Source organism: Panthera pardus, unplaced genomic scaffold, assembly GCF_024362965.1.
Source record: "Panthera pardus isolate Hobbes unplaced genomic scaffold, ASM2436296v1 HiC_scaffold_10, whole genome shotgun sequence".
Lineage (NCBI taxonomy): Eukaryota > Metazoa > Chordata > Mammalia > Carnivora > Felidae > Panthera > Panthera pardus.
This window is the reverse complement of record NW_026526655.1, coordinates 63419113-63436527: the sequence shown is the minus strand read 5'-3', so window position 1 is coordinate 63436527 and position 17415 is coordinate 63419113. Positions and strand designations below refer to the sequence as shown.

At 36.8% G+C, this 17415-nt stretch overlaps 1 protein-coding gene across 5 annotated transcripts in view; it reads right to left on the bottom strand.

Moving 5' to 3' along the window:
• ABCB11 (ATP binding cassette subfamily B member 11) overlaps window positions 1-17415 on the bottom strand; it is a 90272-nt gene that overhangs the window by 63354 nt on the left and 9503 nt on the right. For 3 of the 5 annotated variants that reach the window (XM_053907992.1, XM_053907976.1, XM_053907982.1), the window contains 3 exons: window positions 15921-15942; window positions 13368-13419; window positions 12346-12584 (listed from right to left, as the gene is read on the bottom strand). In XM_053907992.1, coding sequence (XP_053763967.1) covers window positions 12346-12584; window positions 13368-13419; window positions 15921-15942 — 313 coding nt within the window. Of the gene's footprint in view, window positions 1-12345; window positions 12613-13367; window positions 13420-15920; window positions 15943-17415 lie in introns of all 5 variants that reach the window. The other 2 variants (XM_053907984.1, XM_053907990.1) reach the window with 1 other exon arrangement.

Below are 17415 nucleotides of genomic sequence, written 5' to 3'. Positions count from 1 at the left end.
CAGGGCTCTGTCCATAGAGTCCCTCCACTCATGCTCATTGTGCAGTGATGGAGCAAATCACCAGAGAAAGGTTTTATAAAGCCAGACAGGTGTCCGAAAAGACACTGGTGAGAGGTGTGGGCTATAAATCAGGAAGCTTACTGTACCTCCTCTAGGAATCTAAGCCACCTTTTCAGCTCTTCCATCTCAAAGTGACATTGTGAAAAATGTGTGTGTTTCATCATCCCAAAGAAAGAGAAAAACACTTATTAGCCCAGGCCTTCTGCTGACTACAGCGCATGAAGTTTCACTCTCTGGCACGATGTCTAAGATGAACCCAAAGAACTTGTAGAGAATAGCTAGAAAGCCCTAAAGCATTTTTCCAGCACAACTATCACGCTGTGGCCCACAGGGTTTGGGATTCACAGGGGCAGTGAGGGGAAGCAAAAATTATTCTGAAATTGCTTTCAGAAAAGAAAGAATTTTATAATTAGAAAATTAACATAGACTGATAACAGTTCTGACCCTTGAGGATGCTCTAAATGATATCAAGTCCATTTCTTCTTTTTTTAAATATTTATTTATTTTGAGAGAGAGAGAAAAGAGAGAAAACATGAGCAGGGTAAGAGCAGATGGAGAGAGAGAGAGAGAGAGAGAGAGAGAGAGAGAGAGAGAGAATCCCCAAGCAGACTCCATACTCAGTGCAGAGCTGGCACAAGGCTCAATCCCACCACTGTGAGATCATGACCTGAGCTGAAATCAAGAGTCAGATGCTTAACTGACTGAGCCACCCAGGTGCCCCTTGAGTCCATTTCTTTAGAACTGGAAAGCAGTGTCTTCAGCAGAGATGCACTCATCCTACATGCTTTCTGCTTCCCATCAGGCCTTCCTCTTATGACCCAAGCTTGAATTGTTCTCTCCCTCTACCGAACTTGGACCAAGTGTTGAAGTGCAATTTCTTTAATTCAGAACAAACTATGATTCTGCGACAGATTTTAATTGCCATCTTGCACTACTATTCAGCATCTTTATTGAAAATATTTGTTTGTTTTGCTAGATTGCAAGCTACTTGAGGGCAGGAGCTTGGTTTAAGCTGCTTGCTCACACTGTCTGAACCCTTGTACAATACCTTACACATAGCAGACCCAACACCGCAGTGTTTCTTCATTTTGCTTTGACTTTTAAAATACTTATGAGGAAGGGATATAATTGCTTTGGTCAACCCCTCTGATAATCTCCAAACCAGCTAATATGTCTGTTCACCACATTCCCAGTCTTTCATGATGGTTGAAAGGGAACCCCAAGCACGGACAAGAGCTAGAAAACTTACATCCACAATCGGAGGCTCTCACAAAAGTTAAGTATCTCTGTACAGGGTATGTAGTGAAATATTGTGAGGAAAGACTTCTAAAGGACCAGTTAGTCCATATTGCTAATTTTCTGTTTGTGACATGAAATTTGGGTGTCCAAAAACAGACAACTATGAGTATTTGTCAGAAAGTTTTACTTAAGATTTCCTGTGGTGCGTTCCTTCTCCAGACACTCTAAGCAGAGGTGATAAAAGGTGTCTCTGTCATGAGAGAGCTGCCAGTTATAAACAAACCTACTCAGACTGAAAGTACTGAGCACAGACCCAGCTCCAAGATTTATTGCGGAAAACTCCCAGAGAATTATATCATTAGGGGATGGTGTGGATAAGCACATGAGTAGTTCATGATTCCGTTCACTCTTGAAGCAGCCCAGAGATGAATGGTTAACTTTTTTATTTTATTCTTGGGAATAAGAAGTTATTAGGGTTTTACTTGAGAATATTTCTGGAACAACAGAACAGATCTATCAGAAAAAACTGCTAGGAAGGAAAAGAGCAGGCTGCTTTGGTTCCTTTCAGTGCACATCAAATTTTCTTTTATCATCTGGTGGAAAGTTTTCTTGTGGCTGTAAAATCCTGGAAAGGATTCTTTAAAGTGTGGGGGTGATTTGGACCACCAAATGGGCGCCTTTCTTTTTAACAGCAAAATTGACATACATTTACTAGAGTAAATTCAGATTCCCTTGGTTCATTTGTTTAAGGGAGAAGAGGGCAGAAAGATGGCAATTAAAGGGGAAAGGTAAGAGATATTTTACAAATGATTAAGATATGAGAGATTCTTACCTTGTCCTTTATGAAAAATAAATTCACCATAAAATCAAATTACTCAATTTATACTTCAAGGTTTCAGATTTACTAAACCCAGAGGGTTTTCATTTTCAATACCTAGGAGGTCTTTATGACAGGGGGCATTGCTTAACACGGAGTCTTCCTTTCAATGGTTTTCATGCATGGTAGACCCAGTAGTACTGACACTGTAGAGTGAACATCAGTGGCAACTCACAACTGACCACCACAGGTTGGCAGAAATGTGGCCATGTCCTACTCTCAGAATGATGGAGGCTCTGTATTGTTTAATGCACGGGACATCAACCTGTGCACAAATGGCTGATCACTGAGTAAAGCTGCTCTGCAGAACACCCATACACGATGGCTTACTGCCAGAATGGCTAGAGAATCTATGACAATTTCCAGAATGGCTAGAATTCCCTTTCCGAGAATCTGACAATTTTTTTTTTCACCCAGGAAGCCATTTGTTTGTTTTTCATTAAACTTTTCATTTCGAGGCAAGTGTATATTCTCATGCAATTGTGAGAAATAATACAGAAGCATTATATATGCCCTTTGGCAATATCTTGCAAAACTCTAGGACAATATCACAACCGAGATGTTGGCATTGATGTAATCAAGATGAAAACATCCTCATCACCCCAAGGATTCTTCATGTTGCCTTTTTTACATCTACACATGCAGCCTCCACTCCCCCCTTAACCCCGGGCTACCACTCATCTATTCTCTAGTGCTATAGGTTTGTCATTCAAAGAATATTATAAAGTGGAATAAAGAATATTATGTAACTGGAATCACACAGTATGTAACTTTTTGGCATTGGTTGGTTTTTTTTCACTCAGTATAATTCTTTCATCAATTATTTGCTCCTTTTCATTTTCAAGTACTATTCTGTGGTATAGATGTATCACAACTTAACCACTCACCCATCGAAGGATGTCTGGGTTGTTTCCAGTTTTTGTCTGTTACAAGTAAAGTTTCTATAACCTTTGTGTACAGGTTTTTGCATGAACGTTAGTTTTAATCTCTCTGGGATAAATCCCCAACAGTAGAATTGCTGTGTTATATAACACTTGCTTGCTTATTTATTTATTTATTTATTTGCCAAACTGTTTTCCAGAGTGTCTGTGCCATTTTGCATTTCCACCAGCAAGGTATAAGTGATCCAGTTCCTCCACATCTTCACCAATATTTGGTGTCATCACTATTTTTATTTTAGCAATTCTGATAGATTTGTGCTGATGTCTCTTTTTGATTTTAATTTGCTTCCCTAACCGCTAATGTTGCTGAGTATCTTTTCATGTGCTCATTTGCCATCTTTATATCCTTAGTGAAATATCTTTTCATGTGTTTTCCCCATATTCTAATTTGAATTTTTCTAACCACTGAGTTTGGAAAGTTCTTTATATTTTCTAGATCTTAGCCCTTTGTTAGATATATAGTTTGCAAACATACTCTCCCAGTCTGTAGCTTTTCTTTTTCATTCTCTTAACAGCGTCTTTTGCAGAGCCAAAGTTTTTCATTTTGATGAAGCCCAATTCATCAGCTTTTCTTTTTATGGACTGTACTTTAAGTGTCAAGTCTAAGAGCTCTTTGTCTAGCCTTAGACATAAAAATGGTGAGCTACACATTTTTCTAAAAGTTTGGTTTATTTCTGTATATGGGTTCATTTCTTGCCTATGGATGTCCAATTATTTAGGCACCATTTGATAAAAAGTTTGTATTTCCTCTCTTGAATTTCTTTTCCACCCTTGTTAACAATCAGTGGGACATATTTGCACTGGTCTATTTGAGTTCTCTATTCTGTTCTTCTGTCAATACAACACAACCTTGCTTTAGCTATATAACGTATCTTGAAATTGAGTAGACTGTTCCCTCACACTTTATTCTTCTTTTTCAAAGTTGTTTTAGATATTCTAGTTCTTTTTTTTTTGACTTTTCATATAAATTTTAGAGTAATCTTGTCTCTATATACAAAAATATCTTGCTGAGGGGGTATAGCTCAGTGGTAGAGCATTTGACTGCAAAAATATCTTGCTGAGATTTTAATGGAAATTTTATTAAACCTGTATTATCAGTTTGGGGGAAATGAGATTTTTCTTATACTGAGTTTTCCAATTCATTAACAATATATGTCTCTTCACCTGTTTAGATCTTTGATTTCTTTCATCAGGATTTTACATTTTTCAGCATGTAAGTCCCATATATGTTTTATTAAATTTACAACTAACTACATTTTTTAAGCAATTTTAAATGGCATTATGTTTTGAATTTTGGTGTCCACATGTTCGTTGCTAGTATGCAGAAATAGTACTAAATTTTGTATATTTATTTGGTATTTTATGACTTTGCCAAACTCATTTACTGGTTCTAAGATATTTTCGTAGATTCTTTGGGATTTTCTATGTCCACAATAATAGCATCTTCAATATAATTGGGTGTGTTTCTTCCTTTTAGGTCTGTATTTTGTTTTCACTTAAAATGTTTTTGATTGTAATAAAAAATACGTAACATAAAATTTGCCAACTTAACCACTTTTAAATGTATACTTCAATAGTGTTAAATATTAAATCAGTATTCCTTTCCTTCCTTATTGTATAGGCTAGAACTTTGAGCACTGTGTTGAATAATAGTGGTGAAGGCATATATTCATGCCTTGTTTCCAGTCTCAGGGAGAAAGCATTTAATCTTTCACTTTTTTTTCCTTACTTTGTTTTTATTTTTAAAAAAATTTTTTAAATGTTTTTAATGTTTGTTTTTGAGAGGGAGAGAGAGAAAGAGAGACAGCATGAGAGGGGGAGAGGCAGAGAAAGAGGGAGATAGAAAATCCAAAGCAGGCTTTGCGCTGTCAGCTCAAGGTTGGACATGGGTCTCAGGCCCGCCATGGGAAGATGATGACCAGAGCCAAAGTTGGATGCTCAACCAACTGAGCTACCCAGGCGCCCCTCAATCTTTCGCACAAAAAAAGCGCTGTGGGACTTTTTTGTAGATGTTCTTTCTTAAGTTGAGGAAGTTCCTTTCCATTACTAGTTTTCTGAGAGTTTTTGTTATGAATGGGTGTTGAAATTTTAAGTGCTTTTTCATCCTCAGTGAAGATCATCATGTGGTTTTATATATTAGCCTGTTAATGTGGTAGATTAATGTGTTTTTCTAATACTGAACCACATGTGCTTCTCTAGAATATACTCTAGTTGGTGTGTAATTCTTTTTTATATATTGTTAATTCTATTTGCTAGTATTTTGTTACCATTTTGCATCTATATTCATGAGGAATATTAATCTGTGCTTTTCTTTTTCGTAATATTTTTGTCTGGCTTTTGGATCACAGTAATACTAGCTTCATAAAATGAATTAACTACTCCTTCTTATTATCTGGAAAATATTGTATAAAGCTGGTGGTATTTTTTTTTTTTTTTTGAAACATTAGGTAGAATTCTCCAGTGAAATCACATGGGCCTGGAGATTTCTTTTTTTAGAGTTTTAAAATTATAAATTCAATTTCTTTAATAGGGCTATTCTAATTATTTGTATCACATTGGGTGAGTTGTGGTAGTTTGTTTTTGCAAGCAATTGGTTCATTTTTCTAAGTTGTCAAACCTATGTGTGTAGACTAGTTACAGTAGTTCCTTGTTGCCCCTTTGATGTTTGCAAGGTCTATAATAATATCTCATTTTTCACTCCCAGCATTGGTCATTTGTGTCTTCTCCCTTTTTCCTTTGTCAGTTTTGATAAAGTTTTGCCCATTTAACTGATTTTTTTTCAAAGAACTAGATCTTTGTTTCATTGATTTCCTGTATTGTTTGTTTTTATTTTTATTATACCCTCTCATCTGCTTTCGGTGGACTTATTTTCGAGGTTCTTAAGTTGGGAGCTTAGATGTTTAGTTTGAGATGTTTCCTTTTTCGTAATGTATGCATTTAGTGCTATAAATTTTCCTCCCAGTACTGCATGAACTGTGTCCCACAGATTTTTACATTTTGTGTTTTCCTTTTCATCTAGTTCAATTTTTAAACTTTTCCCTTGACACTTCCTCTTTGACCTATGAATTGTTTAGAAGTGTACTGTTTGATTCCCAAGAATTTGGGGGGTTTTCCATTTATCTTTCTGTTACTGATTTCTAGTTTGATTCCATTGTGGTTAGAGAATTCACTCTATTATTTCAATTATTTTATATTTTATTTCAATTATTTTATATTTATAAGCAAATTGAGGTTTGTTTCATAGCTCATAGGGTATGGTCTGTCTTGGTATGTGCTCTGTAGGCACTTAAAAAATGTGTATTATGTGGTTGTTGAATGGAATGTTCTATACATGTCATTTAGATCCTGTGGCTGCTGGTATTTAGCTCTTCTGTATCCTTGATAATTTTATGTCTAGTTGCTCTTTCAATTGTGGAGAGATGGTAGTTAAGGGTTCTACTATATTTTTGATTTGTCTATTTTTCCTTTCTGTTCTGTCAGTTGTTGCTTCACAAGTTTTGCAACTCTGTTTGGTGTGTATACATTTAAGATTGCTGTGTCTTCCTGGCAGATTGACTTGTTCACCTTTGTATGATGGTCCTCTTTGTCTCTGGTAAATTTCTTTATTCCAAAATCTAATTTATCTTATATCAGTATAGTCATTTCTGCTTTCTTTTGACTAAGGTTTGCATGAAAAATATTTTTCCATGGACTACTCAAACTGTTTTTATATTTTTATTTCATTTTATTTAAGTAATCTCTACATCCAACATGGGGCTCAAACTCACAACCCCAAGATCAAAAGTCACATACTCTACTGACTGAGCCATCCGAGGTGCCGTCAAACATTTTTTAAAATTCAAAGTTGATTTACCTGTAGTGTTTTCGAGTATATCTCTTTGTATAGCTTTTTTAGTGGTTGCTCTAGGAGTTATGTTATAAATATATATATATATATATATATATATATATATATATTGCTTATTATAATCTGCTAGTGTCATTTTACCAGTTTGTATGGAGTGTAAAAACACTATCTCCCTTTATATACCCTTATTCTCCTCTGCTAATACTATAATTATCTTTAATATTTCCAAATCAAATTCACATCAAACAATGTTACAATAGGATGATATCAAACAGTGTTGGCAGTTTTTACTTCCACCTTTAAAAATAAGTCAGAAAACTCAAGCGGAGGAGGAAAGTCTACTATGTTTACCCATGATTTTGCTTACTATGTTCTTCCTTCTTAATGTCCAAGATTATTTTTATTATTTCCTTTCTGTTCAAAGAGCTTCCTTTAGCCATTCTTAAGTCAGCTGGCAATAAATTCTCTGAATTTCCCTCGTCTGAAAATATCTTGATTGTCTCTTCCATGGAGGTTGTGATGAATGTCCTGACCCTCTGATCCCACGCAAGCAGGCAGGGAGAGAGGTTTCTCTTTACAGTAGGGGTGCTTCAACTCTCTACATATTCTTCACTGATACCACAGAGGTGGGGTGGGAGACAGACACAGCAGGGGCTCAGTGATACCTGATAAAGGTGGAAGCCTAGGCCCAACTCAACCTTTGCTAGCATGGGTAAGTGTGAGATTATGTAGTGTTTTTTGTTTTTGTTTTGTTTTATTTTCCTGTGGTGTTGGCTTGAGTAGAATAGTGATATAGTTATTGCCTGAGATTTTTCTGTTAGGCTGCCTCTTTGTGGTCTACTATCTAGAAAGAGCATAATTTTATTAAGTCCTTTGTGGTTTGTGCTCACTGGTTTTTCCAGATTGCAGCTTTCCCAATACCCATATGTGGTACATATGAGGCCTAAAAATAACCCAGGGAACTCACAGTCATGTCATGATTTGAGTCCTGAGAACTCTAACCTTCTTTTATCCACTTTTTAGACTACTATGTTTGTTTTATATGTAATGGATTAAATAATCCAATCAAACAGCAGAGATTGTCAGACTAGATAAATCTAAAAAACAAACAAACAAACAAGCTCCAACTGTAGACTGTCTACAGGAGACACATTTTAGATTCAAAGATACGAACGAGTTAAAAGTAGGATGGAAAACGATATGTCACGGCAAAGAGCAACCATAACAAACCAAGAGTGGCTGTACCAATATAAGACCAAATAAACTTTTAAAAATTGTTATTGGGAATAAATGTTTTGTGATTATAAAAGGACCAATCTATCATAAGATTATAACAATCAGAAGATTATAACAATTATGAACATATATTCATCTAAAAACAGAGTTCCCCAATACATGAAGCAAAATCTGACAGATTCAAGAGTAGAAATAGGTAGTTCAATAATAATAGTCAGAGATCGCAATTCTATACTTTGCATTGGATAGAATAACCAGGAATAGAAGGCTTGAATAACGCCACAAACCAATAGACCTAACAGAAATCCTTTGAACATTCCATTCAATAACAGCAGACTGCATGTTCCCCTCAAGTGCACATGAAGCACTCTGCAGGATAGACCCGTGCTAAGCTGTACCAATCCATGCTACAATATGATGAACCTTGAAAATATTATGCCAAGTTAAAGAAGCCAGTCACAAAGGACCACATATTGTGGGATTCCAGTTGTATGAATTGTCCAGAATAGGCAAATCTACAGAGCCAGAAAGTAGATTAGTGGTTGTCTAGAGCTGAGGGGGGATGGGAGATGGGAGAGTGACAGCGAAAAGTTTCTTTCTGTGGTAATAAAATTGTCCTAAAATTGGGGCGTCTGGGTGACTCAGTCAGTTAAGCATCTGACTCTTGATTTTGGCTCAGATTGTGATCTCACGGTTATGGGATCAAGCCCTGTGTCGGGCTCTGCACTGACAGCTTGGAGCCTGTTTGGGATTTTCTCTCTCTCTCTCTCTGTCTCTCTCTCTCTCTGCTCCTTGCCCACTCTCATTCTCTCTCTCAAAATAAATAGACATTTTTAAAAATATTCTAAAATTGATTGTAGTGATAGGTGCACAACTGTAAAATACAGAAAACCATTGAATTATGCATTTTAAATTGGTAAATTTTATGGTATGTGAATGTATCTCAATAAAGCTGTTTTAAAAACTGTATGGTTTTACAGTGTTTAAATTCAACACAGTGTTTGAATGCATACACTAAACGTACATTGCTAAGAAAACAGACCAAAATCCAAGAGAAGGTACAGGCTGATTTCTACTTTGACGCATTCATATGTGGGGGAAATAAAGAATCATATTTCCCAATGGCTGTGGTAGTCAGCCTCTACAGAGCCCCTAATCATTCTTGTCTCTTGGTTTCCACACTGCTGCATAGTTCCTTTTCAAATTGTACCAGGGTTGGTCGTGTGACCAGTAGAAAATGGCAGAAACAGACACCTGGGTGGCTCAGTGGGTTAAGCGTCTCTTGATTTTGCCTCAGGTCATGATCTCATGATTCATAAATTCGAGTCCTGTGTTGGTCTCTGCCACTGACAATGCAGAGCCTGCTTGGGATTCTCTCTCTCCCCCTCTCTCTGTTCCTCCTCTAGTCTCTCTCTCTCTCTCTCTCTCTCAAAACTAAAAATAAACTTTTAAAAAAGAAAGAAAATGGCAGAAATTATGGTATGTCACTTCCACAATAAAACTTTTGGGCTTTGTGGCTTTTGTTTGAATTTTTACACTTTAATTGGATAAAAGAAAATAAAAATAAGCTGCACCGTGGTATTTGGACTGCTTGGATTTCCCTTCATTCATCATGTTTCATTCTTTTGCCATATTATTTGACTATTCTGAGCAAATAAATTCTGATAAGCTGTTAAGGAAGCTTGATGTTCCATAATACTTTTCAGCATTATTCACTGAGAACTGTTTGGAAGGCTTTGCCTAAAAATTCCACCCAATGAATTACAATTCATATGTAGAAACCAACCAGTGAAATGAAAGAGTAAAACCAGCTTCTACCAATAAACATGCATGCTTATGTTGATAAGATCATGGAGCAACCCTGTCCAAGACCTGTACACCTATTATAATAGGTAGAGAAATTTTACTTTAACGATATGCTTTTTCCAAGAAGGAAAGTTGCAAAAGAGTTGGGTAATTTTGGAGACACGTTAACTACTTACAGTAAGAAAATGTCCTCACCCTTGTCTTCTGCCCCACCCAAGTCCATTTTCACATTGATATTAACTAACGCCAAAGCTAAACAAACATTTACTCAGAAGAATAAACAGTAGTCCCATCAGTGACCATAGTCACTCACAATTAAAAAGTATTCAACTCATCAAAGGAGTAAAGAAAAGGCCTGAGAAGGGTTGGGATCTACACAAGTTCAGATACCCATATGAAATTTTTAAAAAGGACAAATATCCATTTAATGTTTTGCATCACATGAATTCAGCAGAAGCCAATGAACTTCTGAAAGCCCCTATTTGCTCTGCACAATGTGCTCACCTTTGAGTATATAATCCAGTAAGAATGAATAAAGTATGACTAAGGGATAGCCATAGGAAATTCTTTTCTAATGAATGTTGGTGATGCAGACGTTAAAGGTAGATTCATTCTTTAAATCATCTAGTAAATATTTATAACCACTTGGCATTGTGGATAAGTCTCAAATTTTAGCCCCTCAAACATTTGTTTCCAAATATTAAGGCATGAAGAGATATGCCTTCAGGAATTTTCCCTAGAAAATTTTACCTTCATGAGTGTTAATGATTTGGGTCAATGTACATCATAAGTCTGAATGCATTTTTTCCGAAGAGGGAGGCAATTAACATTACATTTTGTAGTCATACTACTCAATTCATTTTTGTCCTCCAACATAAATGAAAGAGTTTTAAAAGATTGTCATTGACAACAGCAACTCTTCTTTGCAAACTGTTCCAAATTTAGAAGAAAGACATATATTTAGGCTTTAGGAAATTTATTTCTCATGAGTAGGCTTATTATTTTTTAAAAGGTAATTCTGCACATTGTATGTTGTCCTATATTTTTCTGTCAAGCACTAACCAGTTGTTACTACCTATTTATTTCAATCGTCTTTGATTTAATGATGATTTTACTGACTAGACCTAATGCCATGAAGATAAGGACCATGACTCAAGATAACCACTGTATCCTTGAGGTTTACAAAGTTCCTGATACATAGTTGGTGTTCAAAAAATTTTGATTGAATGAATGAGTGAATGAAAGACCCTAACAGTAGATAATATTATGGAAGAGTATCAGTGATGTAGGAGGATTAGTTCATAATCTAAATCAAACATGTAGGGGTGCCTGGGTGGGGTTCAGTTGGTTAAGCATCCAACTCTTGATTTAGGCTCAGGTTCAGTTCGTGAGATGGGAGTCCTGTGTGGGCTCAGCACAGACAGCGTGGAACCTGCTTGGGATTCTCTCTGTCTTCCCCCCCCCCCCCCGTCTCTCTCAAAATAAATAAACAAACATTAAAAAAAACAAATCAAACATGTAGAAAAAATTTTAGATGAAGGTAAAAAATGTAATTTTGTTCGAGGGAGCCCCTCCAAGTGTCTCCCAAGGCAAGATGTGCCCTGCCCTTGGCTCTTGAACCTGAGTGTGTGACTTCATACATGCAAATGAGCTTGTTCTGGCCCTGAAGCAGTGTGAGGCTCACTGCAAAGTCCATGCTATGATAGTGAGTCAACACTGAACACTATGGACTCACTGATTTCGGGCTAATCACAAAATGAACAGTAGCACGGTGAGTTCTGGCTAATTCTGCATGGCTTCCTTCTGTTTGCTGCAGCATCACACAACTCTTGCATAGAAACTCAACTACTGAGACCAGGGGCCCCTACTCCAAGTCTTGTAGCACAACAATGAATTTCCCATTATAAAAAGAAGGCTGAGGATCAAATGGAACATTAGCCACAGTCACAGAAGCTAAGAAATGGAAAGTAGTTAAGTGACTAACAAAAGTCTTGAAAATGAGACGTGAGACATGACAAAGACTCAAATAAAATTCATGGCTCACTTCCCAAGTATATTGGTAGTGTTCATCCTCAAGCCTATAGTTTACCAAGTGGTTAAATTTGGGTGTCACATTTAATAGGCAATTTCCAGTTCTATTTTTTTGTTAGAATTTAAAAACCTGGTAAGATAGGAAGAACTTTAGGAGGGAGTAATTTGTAGAAATACAGGTTGAATTTATGTTTCTGTTTGTTCTATGCTGGATATCAATCCAGTTCAGCTAATAAAATCCCACTTACACATTTTGAATTATAATTCAACATATAAACAAAAAAGGTTAATCATAAAAAATAGCCTACCCACAACGCGTTCCATTTGTCATATTCTGGTTAAGGGAGCTGTTGATCCATACTATGGTGTTGTTTACACATGCTTTTCCAGGGATCTTGAGTTCTTGTAATTCAGTGTCATAGTCAATAAAAATATCTGTCATTGCGCCAAAAATGAGGAGCAGGACTGGATGGGATAGTCCATGGAGAAATGCACATAAACTTCCCACAAACATCAGCCAAATGTCAGTCGTTGAAGAAAATCGAAACTTGAAAAACAAAGGATTCAGAGATCATCTATGGGTGAAAAGCAGGGGAAGTAGGAGGACTATTTAATTTTAGTTACTAGATTCTGATAAATAGTATTCAGCACCAAATTTTATGGGAATCATCTTCATTGAACAATAGAGTTTTCACTAACTATATAAAAATAAGTGGTATATCAATTATCTAAGACAGTCGACTCTTACATTTTTAGTTTGTTATTTCTTTCCTAGTCTCTGCATTCATTCTCTTTACCTCAAGAACTGACTTCAGTTCTTAGGTATTGATTCACAACATAAGTGGGAAGTGATCAATGGCATTGATGAGATTGCCATGTAGAAATATTGTGTGGGGCATTCACCAGTAGCATAAATTGGCTCCCAGAACTGACACTGACAAAGAAGAGTGCCTATTTTTGCCTAGAAATGTCTCTACCTTGTGAAAATTTGGGGTAAATACCTACACTATGGAATTTATATAGATATGTCATAAGAGTAAGTATACATAATATAGTTACTGTGATAATTTTCCTTACTAAAATAATAATTATGGGCTTAATGGTTATTTTCCAGGACACTTTTCTGATCTACCAGATAGGATTTATGTGTTTAATTAGCGATATATTTCTAATTGCCATTCAGCATGTTATCCCATGGACAACGTTTATGACTGAAAACGTGAACACTGTACTTAAAAACCTGCCAATGACTGAAGATTTAACACTCCTCCATGATCTGAACAATTTTCCATTGCAAAATTTATGTCAAAAATCAGCACAATTTTATTACCAGTTGAAAGAAGCTAACTTGAGTGCTGTCACCTTTTTTCTCATCTTGTAACCTGAGGAGAGAAACATATGGATTTATAGACCATCCTTTCCAAAACAAAGAGAAATTCTCCATAGGTGGTGATTTTATGAGACATCCTTTAGTAAGAAATAAAGTCCCCACTGACTGAGAAATTCTTGCCAAACCGGGCATCCTAAAAACAAACTTTTATTTTTCAGATTTACCTCTTCTAGAGATTTTGGTATAGCTCTATTTCAAGTTGAGCAGAAAGTCAGTGAGGTTTTTCTGAGAGATATTGAGAGAAAATGAAAAGTCTCTATACTCCCAGTTTATATTAGCAATAACTATTGGATTTCATCCTTGACCCTCAGCCTGTTTCTATCACATTTCCTTGTGGGTAAGTGGAGGTGGTTGGATTAGCTGCTTTAAAGCTTCCTTCTAGCACTTAAAAATTTTAAAACTACATTAAATAGTACCTATACGATGGAAAAGTTTTTAACAACTCCTATACTTCCCATAAAATCATATTTCCTTAGTATTTCTTACTCATTTCACTTCTCATAATGTTATATCTAACCCATATTTGACCTTCTCGACTCCGGGATCTCTACTTCACCTGAGTCATCTCTCATGGATACACCCTGGACCTTTCTTTCAACAGAAACTACTCCCTTGACACTCTGGGACTGACGATGCATCCTGTTTTGTCACTTCCTTTCTCCTTCTACACCATTTTGTCATCTCAGTTGTGATCTGCAGTTCCTTAAACCCTCATTAATTTTCAATTGCTAAAAACCTGTCAAGATTGTGCTTCCTTCCCCATGCATCCCAGCTCCCACTGCCAGCCATTTGGACCACACTCTTACCATCATCCTCAATCCTTTTCCCCACCTCCATCTTTGGAAACGCCCTCATCTCTGCATCCATCCACTGTTTGCCCCTCTCCACCTGAAACCAGGCTGTGGGGCCTGAAGAGGTTCAAGACCACCTCTTCACTGTGTAAACTGATGCCAACACATGCCATGCCTAGCAGTCAGCTGCCCTGACGTTCCCCTCCAGCTCACAGTAGAATCCCAAGTCTTTGCTGAAAAGTCCAAGGCCCTCCACGGTCTGGCCAATTGGCTCTCTGACCTTGTCTCTTCCTACTGCACTCCAATTCTCTCCACCCGAGCAACCTGGCTTCTTTGCTGACCTTTGTTCATGCCAAATTTATTCTCATTTCTGACCATTTGGACTTGTTGTTTCCTCCTGACAGAATGCTCTTTCTTCAGATACTTGCATGGCCAACCCCCTCATCTCCTTCAGATTTTCCCTCAAAAGTCACCTTCTCAATGGGACCCTCCCTGGCCAAAGCCTTTAAAATTTCAAATTTCTCCCCACATCACTTCATATCTCCATTCCATGTTTGCTTTTTTTTTTTCCTTAGACAGACAGTGATAGATTATCACTAGCTACCATGCTACGTGTTATATTTATTTATGGTGCTTATCATGTCATCCTCACTAAAATGTAAGCTCCTCAAGGACAGAGATTTTTGCCCAGTTTGTTCTTTTCTGTATCCTCAGTACCTGTAATAGTGTCTGACACCTGGTATGCATTTAATTAATATTTATGAAATGAATGAATGAATGAATGAATGAGTATGGTCTCCATCCTTAACTCAATCCATAACACTGTACTTCATCTGTCTATAGACTGTTCCATTTCCCTCCACAGCTTTCTCAGACTTTCACTGTGATCTTCTCATTCTACATTACCACATCTAACAGAAAATGTTCATCTCCTCTAAAAACCAAAGAACTCACTCAACCTTCCTGTTGATTCTCTCTTTGCTGTTCATCTGTACCCACACCCATTTTCATCTTTTTTCCCTCCAGTGAGGAAAGTGTGGTTCCTCTAGGCCCAGGCTGACCTTACTACTCCTAGTCCAAAACTGCTGTTACCACATCCACCACCCCTCTCTGCTGTGAATTACTTAAAATTTCTTAAAGAGCTTCAACCTCTGCCTTACTACCACTTCTTTTTCAGGAACTTGCCTAGCACCTCCCTTCTGTCTTCTAAGTTAGACTCTATCTAATCCTACTCTCATGCCAATATATGATTAGCTGACATTTGCTTTATATGAGAATTTAAACTTTTAAACCAAAGAGAAATATCTAACAATTAAATTTTAGGGTTCTACTATTTGCCTATGGAAAGAATTTGGGGTTAAGGGACCTCCCCTGTGCTCATGAAATATTACTTGTCCAACTTCACCTCTGCCCATTTAGGTTAGAAATTCTATGATGTTTCTGGGTGCACAGGGGAGATTTGGACCTAATTCAGAAGGGATCTTCCAAACAGTTTCTGAAATCAAATTACAGCAATGTTTTTTGCTTGTTTGTTTGTTTTTTCAAATTACAGCAATGATTTAAAGAGAAAAAGAATGGATCACCTATACCATTTTATAGGAAATACAATGTGCATGAAAATATTATCTCTCTTTGTACCTTTAAAAGGAATATTAGGGAGTTAATCTAGAAAAGATGATGCATTGTTGAAACAGTCACTTACCTTGAATTCTTATCATTGTTATCTGTCAGGATAAAAACAATGTACAAAGCAGTTAATAATAATGACACAATGAAACATAGTCATTAATAATTTTTCTCTGGGAAAACATTCCCACAAATTAATTTCACTCATGGAACATTGCAAAATGACTATTTGCTTTTTTTTTTTTTTTTTTAATTCTCTCTCTCTGTGTCTCTCATATTACACAAGATACCCTTTCAGGTTCAGGACTACTGGCTTGACTACATTTTTAGATATTTCTACAAGGTATGAGATATTGGTATTTTCTGAGCATCAACTGGAGACCAACATTTTGTAAGTTTATTTGTTTATTTTGAGAGAGAGACCATGTGTGAGCATGCACAAGTCGGGGAGGGGCAGAGAGAGAGGGGGAGAGAGAGAATTCCAAGCAGGCTCCACATTGTCAACATGGACCCTGACATGGGGCTTGATCTCATGAACTGTGAGACCACGACCTGAGCTGAGATCAAGAGTCAGACCCTTAACCCTGAGACCAACCCTCAGACCCCTGAGCCATGCTAGCAACCCGAGACCAACATTTTTAAATTCGCTGAAGAAAATCTAATTTTTTTGAACTACCAAGTAAAATGGATATTTATTGTTTGGCTCCTTGGAAACATCAGAATTTATCTATTTAAAATTAAGACTACAAGTTAACTAGACAATAAGATGATGTTGACACTCCCATGCCAGTAGAAACCACAGGACTGAGCTGGATATAATTTTCCTCAGCTTAGGTCAGAGCAGATGGAGGGTAGGAAGTGAAAGTGGGGGTGCAGGGTCATGGGTGTAGGGAAGCAAAGGGAAAGGAGTTCAGGGTGCTAAGGTCAACCACCACCATGGGACAGCACATCCTGATTCCCTGACATTTTAATTAATGTAAGTAAGAGTAAAAAGGCATTAGAGTATAGATAGAGATCAACATCTTGGGTTTGGGAATCAGATAGAACTAGATTAGAATGATGGTTCCATCAATTATCAGTCATGTGATCTTTGCCAAGTTTAAAAAAATTTATTCAAGTCTAATTTTCTTCTTCTGCAAGATGTAAAATTATAGAATTCGTTTAAAAAAATAATAAATGCTTGGAATCACCTGCGCTCACTAGATGTTAGGTGCTAGTGCTACAGGTCCTCTTTCCCATTGTCTCATTCTAACCAGCACTGTCTTAGTATAGTTTCCCACTAAATTATTACTATTATAATCAATTATAACAGCTGAATAAAGGCAATAATAATAACCAATGCTGGAACCCTACTCTACTAAAAAAGAGGTATTTGTAGAGGAGATACTTTCATTTACCCACACTTTGTGCATTTTTACTTAGCACTTTCAGACATTCCATAACACAGATTCTGGAGAGAACTACAGATTTGTGGGTAAGAAATGCATCCCGTAATGGTTCTACATATTGTTGATTTTTCTCTGCCCCTTGAAACTTCACTAGCTTGTCTACTTTTGTTCTAACCTCTTTTT